Here is a 14568-nt window from a genome sequence, read left to right on the forward strand (position 1 = left end):
TGTGATCCATCCAATAGCTGACTGTGAGCATTCATTTCTGTGTTTGTTAGGCCCCGGCATAGTCTCACAAGAGACAGCTATATCTGGGCCCTTTCAGCAAAATCTTGCTAGTGTATGCAATGGTGTCAGCGTTTGGAAGCTGATTATGGGATGGATCCCTGGATATGGCTGTTTTAGCAATTCACTTCCTAATAGACTTTCCTGCTAACTTTTGTTCTCCTGGAACTCAAAGTTGACTTGAGATTTAGTGTAACAACATAGCAATGCCTTTAATCATGAGGAATATTGCGATGGGTAAACAGATACACCTTGAGTGGTTAACATGAAAGTGTGTAGAGGTAGGCACATGACTCAAAGTGAAAGAGACAAACAGAAAATAAAGTCAGAGGTGACATGCTTTTATCATGAATTTTATTACAAGGTAGGTCCAAATAATGAATCAATGTAAAAGACATAAGATAAGCTTATAAATGTTAATTTCATTTTCTACTGCTGGTAGTATAAATTTCAATCATGTTTTAGGAAAAGTTTGCAAATCTTTGCTGAATTGAAATATATTTATTGCATGAATTAGCAATTCTACAAGATGATATCTTATACAAAGTATTATCTCAGTTATGAACATGAAGACAAAGTGACTCAATGATGTTTACTAAAGAATAAATAAATTTAGAAAATATTCAGTCCAAAAGAAGAGAGAAGCAAAATTGTACACATTTTATGACTTCATTTTGAAGATTCCAGAAGCAATGAAAATTAAATTTTGTTCGTAAATATTTTAAAAAAGAAAGATAATATGAGGACAATGACAAAATATTTTGTGTTTCTCTTACATATAGACTACAGATTTAACTAAATATGCTTTCACATGCATATATATATATATATGCATATATCATATATATATATGATCATACTGTGAAAGGAGAATTATTTGGGTAAAGGAAGAAAACCAGCAAAAGGAAAGTTGAGAGTAGCAGAAAAGTGAGTCATATACATGTATAGAATTATCACAATAAAACTGATTATTATGTTTGATTATCAAAAATAAGTTTGAAAAAATAAGAAAGCTAACTAAACTGTTTTCACCATCTTATTTTATATCGTTTGTAAAATGTAAAGTAACTTTTGTATGCCATGAGTAATTGCTCTCTCAAAGGGTTGTTGTTGAATAAGCTCATCATTTTTGATCTTTCTGAACTCTGGCTGGCTGGTTCATCTGACTCAAAACTGCTCTCCAGGATGACTGATTCAAACTAGCATCTCTTCACATCTGACTGAATTTCTCTGCTTCTCCTCAAACCAACCCTGCCAGCCTATTCTAATCTTCCAGCTCCTTCTTATTCCATGATTCCAACTGCCTCTGCTTACCTGCACTGAACCGCATCAATTTATGAGTGACCTCAACTCCACTGCATTACACCTATTGCATTGACTCTTGATTGACTCACCTCCAAACTCGCTGATGAACTGAATCAATGACCTTTACTCCTCATGTGCTGTTGTTTAAAAGCTTTTTTCCTAGAGACTTGGGCATATCTTACCTCTGATTCATTCTGTCAAATATTTTTCTAATTTGTTACTTTGTCTGCCCCTCAATTAGACATTACTCTTTGGGGTTAAAGGTGTGTACTAAAAGATTGCAACCAGGAGGATTAAAGGTGTGTACTAAGGGCAAATCTGTACTGCTGACAGATCACACAGACCTCTAGATGTAATAGGAGCAGCCATGTTGCTGTAGTAAAATTTCTTCACACTTCATTGCTATATCTTTCCTGCATATATGATTATTTTTCTGATGCACTATTTTCTGAATCATAATTTTTAGCATTTACTTAACAAGTAAAAAATATTAACTTTCAGAACAAATATAACCAACAAAGCAATGCAAATAAAATGTACACTGTGAGAAAGATGCTATATGACCATATTTAAGGTAGTTATTTTACAGATATTTTACACCTATTATTTATATGCATAAACTTTTAAGTATAAGTGATGTACTTATGTATGGGTAGAAGGATAAACAAATATTTAAAAGACCATTTGATATTTTGTCCATTGTGCTGCATGCCTTAAAATCTAATCAGAAACCTTTCTGTTAATTCTATAATAGTAACAACACTATTGCACAAATGTTTATATATTGCCAGAGTGGTATTGTTTATAACTCATAGTGATCACAAATTGGCAACCTGTCAATAAGTTTTCAATCTTAGTAGCCTAGAGAGTCCCTTGAGGCCCTATAAAAGACAATAGAGAAGAAGTTTTTAGATCAGTATCAGCTTGATTTCTCCTTGTTGTGTGATCAAAGTATGTCTTCAGCAATACAGTCTTACATCAAGTTCTGTTGGACAACCAAAAGTCATGAAAATCATCTATATTGTATGTTTTGTTCACTATAATTTCCTCTTACTGATGAATAAAGTAATATTAATGCTGATGTGCTTCATCTTTTTTTTTTGTAATATGAACAATTAGTTTTGGGAGAAGTATTAGCTCCAATCAATGAAGAATATCACTGGGTAAATGGAGCTTAAGAAAAAAAATTAGAACCAGAACTTTTTAATTTGTCCTTACTTAAGTTCTCAAGAATAAAATAGAATGCAGGTTGGTTCCTGAATGTCATAGGAATGGCCTATACTCTGGCTCCTGATAAAGTCCTTTACTCACCTAAAACATTATGAATTAGACTTCATCTGTCTGCATTTCTCTAGCAATTCTGCAGACAGCAAACCCAGGAATTCTAGTCTTTTAAACACTCACAAAGATGATTCAAGTTCTAATTAAATATTTGTAAAGACTTTACAGATTAAAATTTCAAAATCTTTCATATCTGTCCCATAAACCTACTTCAAAGGCTTAAGAACCATATATTTAAGTATTGCACAATGGTCTCAATTTTTACTATTAGGGTATGCATGCCCTCAAAAGGACATTTACCCAAACTCCTTGGTACACATATCACATTAAGTTTGGATTGTGGTTATGTTCTCCATTATCCTTCAAATTCATGATCTCTCTTCTCTCTAATTGCTATTGTATGCATATACTAACTACACACACACACGCACACACACACACACACACACACACACACACACACACACACACANATATATATATATATATATATATATATATATATATATTCCTTAATATAGTGTTTCTGGTCCATATAAAATTACTTGTATGTATATTTTCAGAGTTTGGCCCTGGACCACAGCTTAATGTGTTCACCCCAGGGAAGACTACCTCTCCTGCTCCAAGCTATATATATTCAGTAATTTACTTTCTAAACTTTAGATAATCTAAAAGCATGCATGGCTATGAGTTTCAGAAGAGATTATAAGCTTGAAGTTTTTAAAAACTTGTGCTAGGGCTGGAGATTCTTATAAATGGCAAAATCCCATTTGTTGTACAAAATTCAAATCTTTTGAGGGTTGTTAGAATTTGAAACTTGGCTAAGTAGGTCATGCTACTCATTCTAAATCTGGAAGTGCTATTGAGCAGTGATAGAAACCTGAATGTGTGGGTCCTTGATGAGGAATATAGATCCTATCTGCTGGAAGTAAGTCACTGATTTGAGAGTCAATATGGCTTCTCATGTTTCTTTCTACTTCCAGTGTAGGTGGGAGCAAGCTGCTTTGTTCCACAACACACCATTGCTGCTATTGTGCTCCTTTTTCCTGGCTCATGACCAAAGTAATAGAACAAAATCACTCTGTACAGAAACCGTAGAGCATAAAAGCCGAAATAGGTGTCTCCCCTATTCCTGACTCTTTCTAGCATTTATGATAGTGTTAAAACAACAAAGAAACAAAAACTTGACCACAGTATCTAGACTCACATCCTCAGATCTGACTCACTCACCTTCTCCCAACCAAAGCATGGTCTTCTGTGCTGTTTACATGAGGTACAGGACCTACTCTTCTGAGAGCTGCAGACAGTGAGGGGTAGGGCCAGCTCTGCACAGTCTTGGGACATCAGCATGGTCCTAGGCAGCATTCAATGTCATGCGAATAGACTTTAGTGGTGATATATTTGATCCAGGGATATCAACATATACCTGTGTTGCAGCATGGCTACAACCCACACAAGGCCCTCAGTGGCAGCATGGACTGGTACTTCACCATGTTCTCAGTTGGCAGGGCAAGCTACTTCTCTCCACCTCTACCAGATTAGAGTTCCATCTGTCTTCATAATAATCAAACCATTCTGCTTCTCTTTCTCTTCCATCTCTCGAACACATACTTGCACATCATGGTGGCTCCTGCCTTAGGCAAGGCAAATGGCAGGTGGGTCTCTGGGTGCTTTAACCTCATTACTTTGCCAACTGTTTGTTTGTTTGTTTGTTTGTTTGTTTCTTTCTTTCTTTCTTTCTTTCTTTCTTTCTTTCTTTCTTTCTTTCTTTCTTTCTTTCTTTTAATTAATCATTCCATTCATTTACATCTCATATGATATCCCCTTGCTGGTTACTCCTCCACAATCCCCCTATCTGATTCACCACCTCCCCCCTTCCTTTTGCCTCTATGACATGTGTCCAGTCACATCCCACCTAATAGGAAAACAATAAAAAAAATGCAATAAATGGGTGTCCATATAGAATCAAGTCTTCCAATCCTATGCCTACAGATTCCAGAATATATTTAATATTGAAGTAAAATGAACAAAGATTTTTTTTAATCTCAGAGGGAGATATAAGTAACTCATAACTAACTGAATGTGCATTGCCATAAAACAAATGTACATAAAATGGTTGCTATCACAATTTTATTTAATGAAATTAAGCAACATAATAAAACATACATAGATTTAGCTATCAAAAAAGTATAAAAATGACCCATATGTTAAAAATTTTAGCATATTTACTTTATATGGATGCTTATACTTCAGGCACTTATATCAATTATAAAGTAGAAGTGTCTATGAGGAGAAAAGGATGAACAGTGAGGACTGCTGGCTTACTGTTGATTACAGATCTATCACCAACCTATCATTTATTATCATTTCATAAATGATATTTATAAAAGGTCTGTAATAGTAAACTCTTTAATTTTTAGAGGTCATCATTGTGAATATTGAAATTTGTCCTCTATACAGAAGCATAAGACTTGGTGGGAATTGAGGAATGTTATGGGGTTACACTGAGGAGTGAATGAATAAAACATCAAAATCTAAGATGCAGAAAGTAAGATGCATTAAAATATTTGAATACTTTAAGTTAAATTTAATAACATGAAATAAATTGAATTCTGTATAATTTCTCAGTAGGGAAATCAAATGGTCCCTGGGTAATTAACAAATTACTCAGGGACATTGTTGTCAGTTATAAGATGTTTGGGGAATAATCAAGAAATTATATTCAAGCTCTCAGATGCAGACATCAAAAGGAAGAGACACTTGGAAGGGTGCTTAGCTCCAGTTTTGTTGTTAATCCTACAGAAGAGCAAGAACACATTTCTGATTGTAGGTGAGTGGATTGAACCGGTCTTTATGGTATCAAATTAATTCTAATGATAATTCCTAACCACTTCAGTTTCAACTACAGACACAATAATGATCATCATATTTAAACTTATACTTTGCCTTTCCTTAAAAGCCCTGTCTCTATTTTCTATTATTTCCACACTAATGGGAAATCTGAGGAAAATTAACATTTAAAAAAATTCCAGGTAAAGGGTTATTACAGCAAATATGTTGTTATTTGGCTGTGTGTGTGTGTGATTTAGGGAGATAATACAACATGAGTCTAAATGTTTTCTGCCCCCCCACACACACACCCAAAAGCTTTTAAGGGGTTTCCAGTTATTCAACAAAGTAACTTTGCCTTTCCCTAGATTTTATGCAGCCATATTTTCATGTTTTTGTAATAAGTATGTTTTACTAGTATTTGTATAAATTTGGCTCCCCACAATAGCTGACACTGAGACAATATCTTTCTTGACTATGTTTACTTTATAGGTGGTTCCAAAAAGCACGAGAGAGAGAGAGAGAGAGAGAGAGAGAGAGAGAGAGAGAGAGAGATCTTACAATTGTGAACCAAAAATAGTATGCTGCTATTAACAAGTGAGTTGCAGGTGCAAAAATGTGTCAAGACATCTTTAATGCCAATTAGGAATAGTTGCAGAGAGCAGAACATTGAGTCTTGACACATTAATTAATATTCCTTATTGCTCACATATTATTCTTTAATACTTTAAACTACACCTTCTCAAATGTTTTGTAAACTCTTCATTGTATAGGGAAAAGTGAAATAATTATATATAGCCATTTACTCACAGTCATACCTAGAATAGGAAAAGACTTCAGAGCTCAAATGTAAACATAAGCTTGTACTTAAGCTAATGCACATTTCCTCTGTCAACTTCAAATTAAATTTGCCTTACTCTAAACAATGATGGCCATATATTAAGCAATTGCTGATAAGATGCATTCCTTTTCATTCAATTTGTTATAAACTCTATGTCATTCTAGATTTGATATTGCCTTGTCTCCTATGTTCTACACAAACAGGCTAAGAATTTTTATCCCAATTTTGATTTCACTAGGAAATTTAAGAGTACCATGCCTGTACTTATGTCAAAAATCTAGTAAATTTTAACATAGATGCCCTGGCAGCCACATCAAGGCAGTAGATCAGAGGTTTTATTACAGAAAACAGCAGCTGATATCAAATATTTACTGCAGTTATGAAATACCACAGTACATGCTTGGGCCGCACTTTCCCTTTGCTGTTATATCCCAACTATAAGAGATGTCATACTTTATGTGATAGCTGCTATTTTTGCACCCATTACAAATTAAAACGAAAAGGTATTTTTGAGTATTGTGATGGAAGGCCTGCTTACATTATTGACAGATCCTAGTTATATGACAGAAGTGGTAAAGTCAGACATGTGAATACACAGAAGTTTGACCAAGCATTTGAGAATCTTAGATAATGAGATGCAATGAATAAATACAACCTTAAAATAACTAAAGTTATGACTAAAATGCAATTTTTAAGAGAAGTAATAAGTATATTTGGGAAACTTGTCATTTCTACCCAATAGGATTATACTTAATAGTATCAAATGAAACTTAAGTTATATTTGGTAAAATTCATGTTATACAGTTTTATCCTAAAATTATGAATATAAGTTGCACAGATAAAATATATATATATATATATATAGGAGGGAAAGAAACTTAAGGAATCTATTTTATTTGTAGAGATTGATCCATTCATCTGAGATCAGTACTCAGCATAGGAGTAAATATCTGACAAAATTATCTGATTGAACATAATACTATTTTGTGTGCTGACATTAAAAATGTAAGACTTTTGACCACTAACCACCTTCTCCAGGCCCCATTTCCTTCCACCGAGTTGACTCATCCAGCCTGAATATGAGGGTTTGTACCTAATCTTAGTGTCTTGTTATGTGGTATTTGGTTGATGTGACTGGGTGACCTGCTCTATTTTGAAGGGTGGTGGATCTGGGGAACTGGAGATGTTGGTGGATAGGAAATGGGAGAAACTGAGGGAAGGATGACTGCTGTTAGGATGTATTGTATGAAAGAAGAATAAATAAAATATATATTAAAACAAAAAGAAAGATTAAATAAGATTAAATAAATGTGTGTCAGGGGGTGAAACTCACAGATATCCACTAAATACTTTAAATGAACTCATGAGCTATTGGAATGTGTACATTACCACATTTTCCAAACTTAGAAGTTCAGACAATTTATAATAATTCCATGAAATTCACCAATGTGTACTGCAATTTGTACTTACCTATTGAGATAAAATCGTGACTTTTGTTTTAATTTTATACATTGGGTAGAAAAACAGTCTCTCTTTAGTTTTTCAGATTGTTGCATGAAACAAATATATCAGAAATAAGGGGTATTTTACATTTGACAATTAAAAAATAATATTATCTGGCTGTTTCAATCATTGCTTCCTCATCTAGAGCGCTAAGCCTGATGCAGTTTTTAAAGCAACTGAAAGTTCTTCTTTCCCTTGATTTCTTCTTTCATTTCCTTGAGCAAAATGTTTTTGGTTTTTCCCACTTGTTCATCTCAGTTATTCTACTTGTTAAATTTTATATTCTAATATGGTGTGATTGGTTGGTCCCCTCTACATAATAGGCAATCGATGAGCTTCAGATCGTTCATCCAACCTGTTGTGTCTCCTGGGAAACTGTGATTCTATAAGGTAAGAGTGAAATTTGTTATAAATCTTCACTTTCTTCTGATCAGATCAGGTGAATGAGAGAGAGAGAGAGAGAGAGAGAGAGAGAGAGAGAGAGAGAGAGAGAGANTATAAATCTTCACTTTCTTCTGATCAGATCAGGTGAATGAGAGAGAGAGAGAGAGAGAGAGAGAGAGAGAGAGAGAGAGAGAGAGAGAGAGAGAGAGAGAGAGAGAGAGAGAGAGAGAAAGGAGAGTATAGGGAACTTTCAGGATAGCATTTGAAATGTATATAAAGAAAATATCTAATAAAATAGATTAAAAAAAGAAAAAAAAGAAAGAGTTGAAAGAGAGAAGACAATGGTCTAGTACATATTCCAGCCACTTGGGAGTCTGGGGGAAGGGCATCTTTATTTCAAACCCAGCCTTGAAAACTAAGGAAAACTGTCTCAAAATGATAAACAATCAAAAGGCTGTGGTTATAGTTACATTTTTATATATAAACATCACATTCATTGGCAAATTTTACAAAGATGATATATCAATATCTTGTTAGAAAGAGAATATATTGATCCTTTTGTACTGATTGCAGCAATGTGAAGGAAAATAAAGGTTAGTATATTGAGTGACATACATGAAACAAAAATACGTCACATTTTCAGAGAGTTGAAAACTAAAAGAAGTCATGTCACTGAATAAGGCTAGTAATGTGGTGATTACAGAATTGAAAGAGTGTGAACTATTGACTAAAAGGATCCCTCAAATACATCCATGCATTAACAATTAGTGAAAAATGAGGCAATGTATTTGACAGATAATGGAGTGGTTATAGCACAAGGTTTGAATGAAGGAAAGAAGTAGCATAAAATTGGTACCATTAAAATGATTGAAATTTGAAGATAATTTAGAATATTTTGATTTTAATATCACAAATTGCAGACATATCATTTATTTTAAAGGTACATCATGAAGCTTTACAAATAATTTAATTTAAAAATATGAGCAGTTTTATATCCTCGAGGAGTTGGAGCCAGGAACATAGCACCCTTGCCAACTTAGATAGGAAACTTTATAACCTTTTTCTACTTAACTAAATTTTCCATCTAGAGAATATTGAAGTCCAGAATTTTCATCTTTACAACAGGTTATCAACCTCAATTTTGTAAGACTTTCTAATACCATTATTCATATGCTCACATATACATTATACTCCATCCAATCATGTGGATCAATGAATTATAGTCACAGGTTATCCAATCTTAAATTCATTAACTGAGAATCATATTAGCCAATATTTAAAATAGTAAATCATACTTCTTTATTTTTTAAATTTAAAACATAGATATAATTTATGATACATGTTGCTATCAATAATACATTAATGTTATTTATAAATTGTATTATAATATTCTTTAGTTCCTGTTCTTTTCTTTTTTTTTTTTTTTTTTTTTTTTTTTTTTTTTTTTTTTCAAGACAGAGTTTATCTGTATAGTCCTGGCTGTCCTGGAACTCACTCTGTAGACCAGGCTGGCCTCTAACTCAGAAATTCACCTGCCTCTGCCTCCCAAGTGCTGGGATTAAAGGTGTGCGCCACCATTCCTGGCTAATATTTTTTAGTTCTTATAAAATGTATTTTTATTTTTGAGAATGTTATACATGTATAAAATGAAATATGATAAAATATACTCTCTATATTCTCCCTTCAATACTCCCATGTATCCCCAATTAAACAGCTATCCAAAATTCATGTCTGTGTTTTTATAAAATACAGAAGTCCCCTTACTGCTGTTTAAGTATGAATGGCTATGATGCCATCCACTGGAGCATGAGAAACCAGGCAGGGTCCACATCCTCAATAAAGAATGATTTCTGTTCCTTGAAAATGTATCAACTCCAAAGAGTTCTTCAGTAACAGAAGAGCCTGGAGAAGAGTACCTCCCCCATTTGTGCCACTATTTCAGCAAGCTTGACCCTGTGCAGGCCTTGTGCAGATAACCATGGAGTCAGAAATGTAATGATTAAGTCATGCCAGAAGACATTTGTTATATACATATAACAAAGTGTATGTGTGTGTGTGCATGCACATCTGGGTTTTTCTAGTCATAATTAATGGAGGATTATAATATTCCTCATTTTTTATTTTCTATACAATATTCTATACAATATTTTATATATAATATAAATACTTATTATATGTTGGAACATTTGTTTATAACCAACCAGACATATAAAACATATCAGAAAGGAATTTTTTAGTGAAGATTTTTAAAACTACAGTTGGTAATTCAGATCTATAAATATTTAGCTGATGAAAAGTAAAATAATGTTTTAAAGTAGTCAGAATTAAAACATGAGCATAGTACATTTCTATGGGTATTATTGCTTTTTAGGCACCTAATATTTGTTTGCTTATTTTTGCATGCAATTTGTCTAAAATTAACTTTTCCATATGTATTTACTCCTAGTAACCACAGATCTTTCTTGGGTACTGCATTTGTTCTTCCTCCTGCATCATGGTAGACATTATTCCCTCAGGTTGAAGATATCATCTGCTCCTTTAGTCATATACTTCTAATAGTGAATTATGTATACTCATAGATGTTCATTTAAGTACAACTTGACAGGTTAATTACTATGATTATATACGCACATTTATAATGTACTAGAGTGAATAATGGTAACAAAGGAAACATTTCAACGTACTAAGTTCTGAACTAATGCAAGTGTGAGAACAATTTCCAACTATTCACTCTAGATGAATTCAAACCATAACAGGATGAGGATTCCATTTCATAATATTGAATAGATAAGGGGCAAGGATGATATTTGATAGAAGATGCTGAAAGCAGGAGATATAAAGCAATTCCTATATATGGTTGCATGGATGAGTTGTAACAATGTAAAGCTGAGACACATGTAAATGATTTTTTTTCATTTTACTTCTCTCTAAAATGATGTTTCACAAGTATTCGCATTTTAAAGCAGAAGCACTTCAAAAGATCAGAATTCTTAATCTAGATCAATCATCTTTTAAATGATATATTTGCACACACAGTTATAAGGATACTATACATACTTTGCAGATATGTTCAACATATTTCAGAAAGACAATGTAAATGAATACGCGATGCCTTGTGCAATATTTTTAACCTTGTATCAGTGTTCAGTATGCAGATGAATCATTTAAAATTACTTTCTTTCAAAGTAAACAAATGAAGAACATAAAAACATAGGATTCTCTTACACGATGTGACTTGAATTTTGAAATTTTAACAGGTAATTTCCTGAACCCAGTGTGCTTTGAAGATTGCTCCAAGTAAACACTTCCTTAACTCTCTAGATGGAAAATCAGAACCTCTCTGTGCTGAATGAGTTCATACTCGTGGGCATCACAGATCGCCCTGAACTAAAGGCGCCCTTTTTTGTACTATTCTTTCTCATCTATGTTGCCTCCGTTGTGGGAAATTTGGGCATGATCGCCCTTACCACGTTGGATGAGAGGTTGCAAACACCTATGTACTTTTTTCTCAGACATCTTGCTTTCATTGATTTTGGGTATTCAACAGCTGTGGGACCAAAAACATTGGTAAGCTTTGTAACAAATAAAAATACCATCCCCTATAATTGGTGTGCATTCCAGCTATCTTTGTTCATCTTCTTCATCATTAGTGAGTTATTTGTTCTGTCAGCTATGGCTTATGACCGCTATGTGGCCATTTGCAACCCTCTGCTCTATACTGTCATCATGTCACAGAAAGTCTGCTGGGTATTGGTGACAATTCCTTATCTCTTCAGCGCCTTTCTTTCTCTGATCACCACCATCAAAATTTTTATTTCATCCTTCTGTGGCTATAATGTTATTAGCCATTTTTATTGTGACAGTCTCCCATTACTGACCTTGATCTGTTCAGGCACACGTGACGTTGAACTTATCATATTGATCTTCTCGGCATTTAATTTGATTTCATCCCTTTCTGTAGTACTCGTGTCCTACACCTTTATCCTGGTGGCCATTCTCAGGATGAACTCTGCAGAAGGCAGACATAAGGCTTTCTCTACCTGTGGGTCTCACCTTACAGTGGTAGTTATATTATATGGGACTCTGTCTTTTATGTATATACAGCCCAAGTCTAGCCACTCTTTTGAGAATGATAAAATGGCCTCTGTGTTCTATACCTTGGTAATTCCTGTGCTAAATCCCATTATCTACAGCTTGAGAAATAAAGAGGTAAAAGGTGCCCTTCAAAAGCTATGGAAAAATGTCTGTAAAGTTTGTATTTAAACTTCAGTTCAAAGGGGAGATATCTCAGAAGCACAAAGTTTGCCTAACATATCCACATCTCTTGTTGCACTCTTGGGTCCTACAAGAAATAAGTAAATAAAGCTAAATTTAATACTTAATGTATATTAAATTAATCTGATTATATACTATTGCACATAACATGTACTAGACTTTTTAAATACACTGGACCTAAAAGGCATAGTGATTTTGAAATGTTTTCCTTCTTTTCAAAATGCAGTTTATCAGAACTGGCTTTTATTTTCGTATTAAACTTGGTTTTACAAAAAGTTCCATGCTGGAGTCTAAAGTTTGGTATTGTTCTTACATTGGCATTTTCCTATGATGAAATGGATGAGACATATTCATGTGTATACCCCACTTTAGACTTTCTTTGGCTAAAGACATCTTAGTATATTTAAATATGTATTTTTCTTTTCTTTCTTATGTCATCTACATCATACTGGCATGCTGCCATTTAAAAGGAATATTTTCTGTTTTATGGTCTACATATATGCTTTGCAAAGAATAGTGTTTAATTTAACTAAATAATCGAAAGAAATGAGATCTGATCCATTCATACAATTATTGAATATCTGCAAAGATTAATTAAAACAGTATAAAAATAGAGGTTTCTAAATACCAATGTTCATTCTCACAGATTCACAAAACTTAGGACAAGAAACAAGCATTACTTCTAACAGCAGCTGTCTGGATAAGGACATGTTATCTATATAGAAAAATTGAATATCTCAGGCATGAAGAGAAAGGAAATAATGTCAGAAAAACAGAAAGGGAGATAAATTCATGTTAAGAAAACTATGCCAAACTTATAAAGAAGTATTGTCCTCTTGTGTAGAATTTTTTAAAAGATGTAAAAGTAGAACTCGTATTAATAGAAATGGGAAGTTGAACATGTGAAAGGAGGGTGGAAGAAGGTGAACCATATAATGTAGTATGTAAACACCCTATATATGTGTGTGAAAATATAATGAAAAATATTTTGTAAAATTTAATGTGTATTAGTTGAATTAATAAATGTAGTATTAAGTATTCGACTTGATGGCATATTATGTTAATAATTTTCCACTCAGAATTCTAATAAGTATAATATTTGCAATTTAAATAAGGTGCATATATGATTTGCATCAGGAAGTAAAAATAAAAGTGTTAGCAGATATTGCTTAAACATGAGTTGAAGAAATAGCCATGCTAACGAGAACACAGAAAATCCACATGGCCAAGGGCTATAGACAGCTAAGAAACACTTAGTGGGAGAAATAGTAGTTTGCAGGTAAGAGCATACTTATTGGTTAGCCAATACCATGTGGTCTGGCTATACAAGTAGTATAAAGGGTCTATACAAGTAGTATTGTATAACTGACAAGGTTGTCTTTAGGAATATGCATGTATATACATAAACATACATGTATGTAACAACAACTAATGAAAAGCAGGTAATGAATTGAGAAAGAGAAAGAGGAGGAAAATGTGAGAGGTTAGAGGAATGAAAAGGTAGTGAGAAATGATATAATTATATTACAAGTTCAAAAATAAAAGAAAAAAGAAAATGAAAGATTTTAAAATAAGGTTGTTCATAAGCTGTCAAAGAAAGTATAAAGTTTTAAGTCTAAGTGAAATTTTCAAAGCAGATGTAGGATATTCATAATGGTAAACATAAATTATCTATGTCCCAGATAGACTTCACTCTTGTTTTGGAAACCAGTGTATTTGCCAAGTCAGTAGATTCACCCACAACTTGGCTTTCCAATGCTTACTGAAGGCAAGTCAGTTTCAGATGGCTGTCATATGACCCTATCATACTGGCATCCCATGATTCTCCCACACCCAAGATACCTAGCAATCATGAGTAAATTTTATTATATAAGTAAACCTCTTTCCAGTCTCTAAACCTCTTTCCAGTCTCTAAACAATATTTGAGAGCACAGCCCTTGCCATGGCAATGCAAGGTATACTTCAATAAAGCCAGCCTGTGAAATTATTGTTTTTCTTATTTGTGTGTTTTTTAATATCATGTAGAGTAGACTGAACTAGTTCATGCCTGCTAGCCTCTGTCACAGTAGACAATATGCAGATGATTGTCAAAG

General features: G+C 33.5%; 1 protein-coding gene across 1 annotated transcript; it reads left to right on the forward strand.

The window, feature by feature from the left end:
* The first annotated feature begins 11470 nt into the window (after positions 1-11470).
* On the forward strand, positions 11471-12537 carry LOC110288546 (olfactory receptor 8K3-like). The gene has a single exon (XM_021154862.1). It carries the CDS (start codon positions 11522-11524, stop codon positions 12461-12463), a length of 942 nt encoding a protein of 313 aa, XP_021010521.1. The 5' UTR covers positions 11471-11521; the 3' UTR covers positions 12464-12537.
* Positions 12538-14568: the final 2031 nt, after the last annotated feature.

Source organism: Mus caroli, unplaced genomic scaffold (assembly GCF_900094665.2).
Source record: "Mus caroli unplaced genomic scaffold, CAROLI_EIJ_v1.1 scaffold_10505_1, whole genome shotgun sequence".
In the NCBI taxonomy this organism is placed as follows: Eukaryota; Metazoa; Chordata; class Mammalia; order Rodentia; family Muridae; genus Mus; species Mus caroli.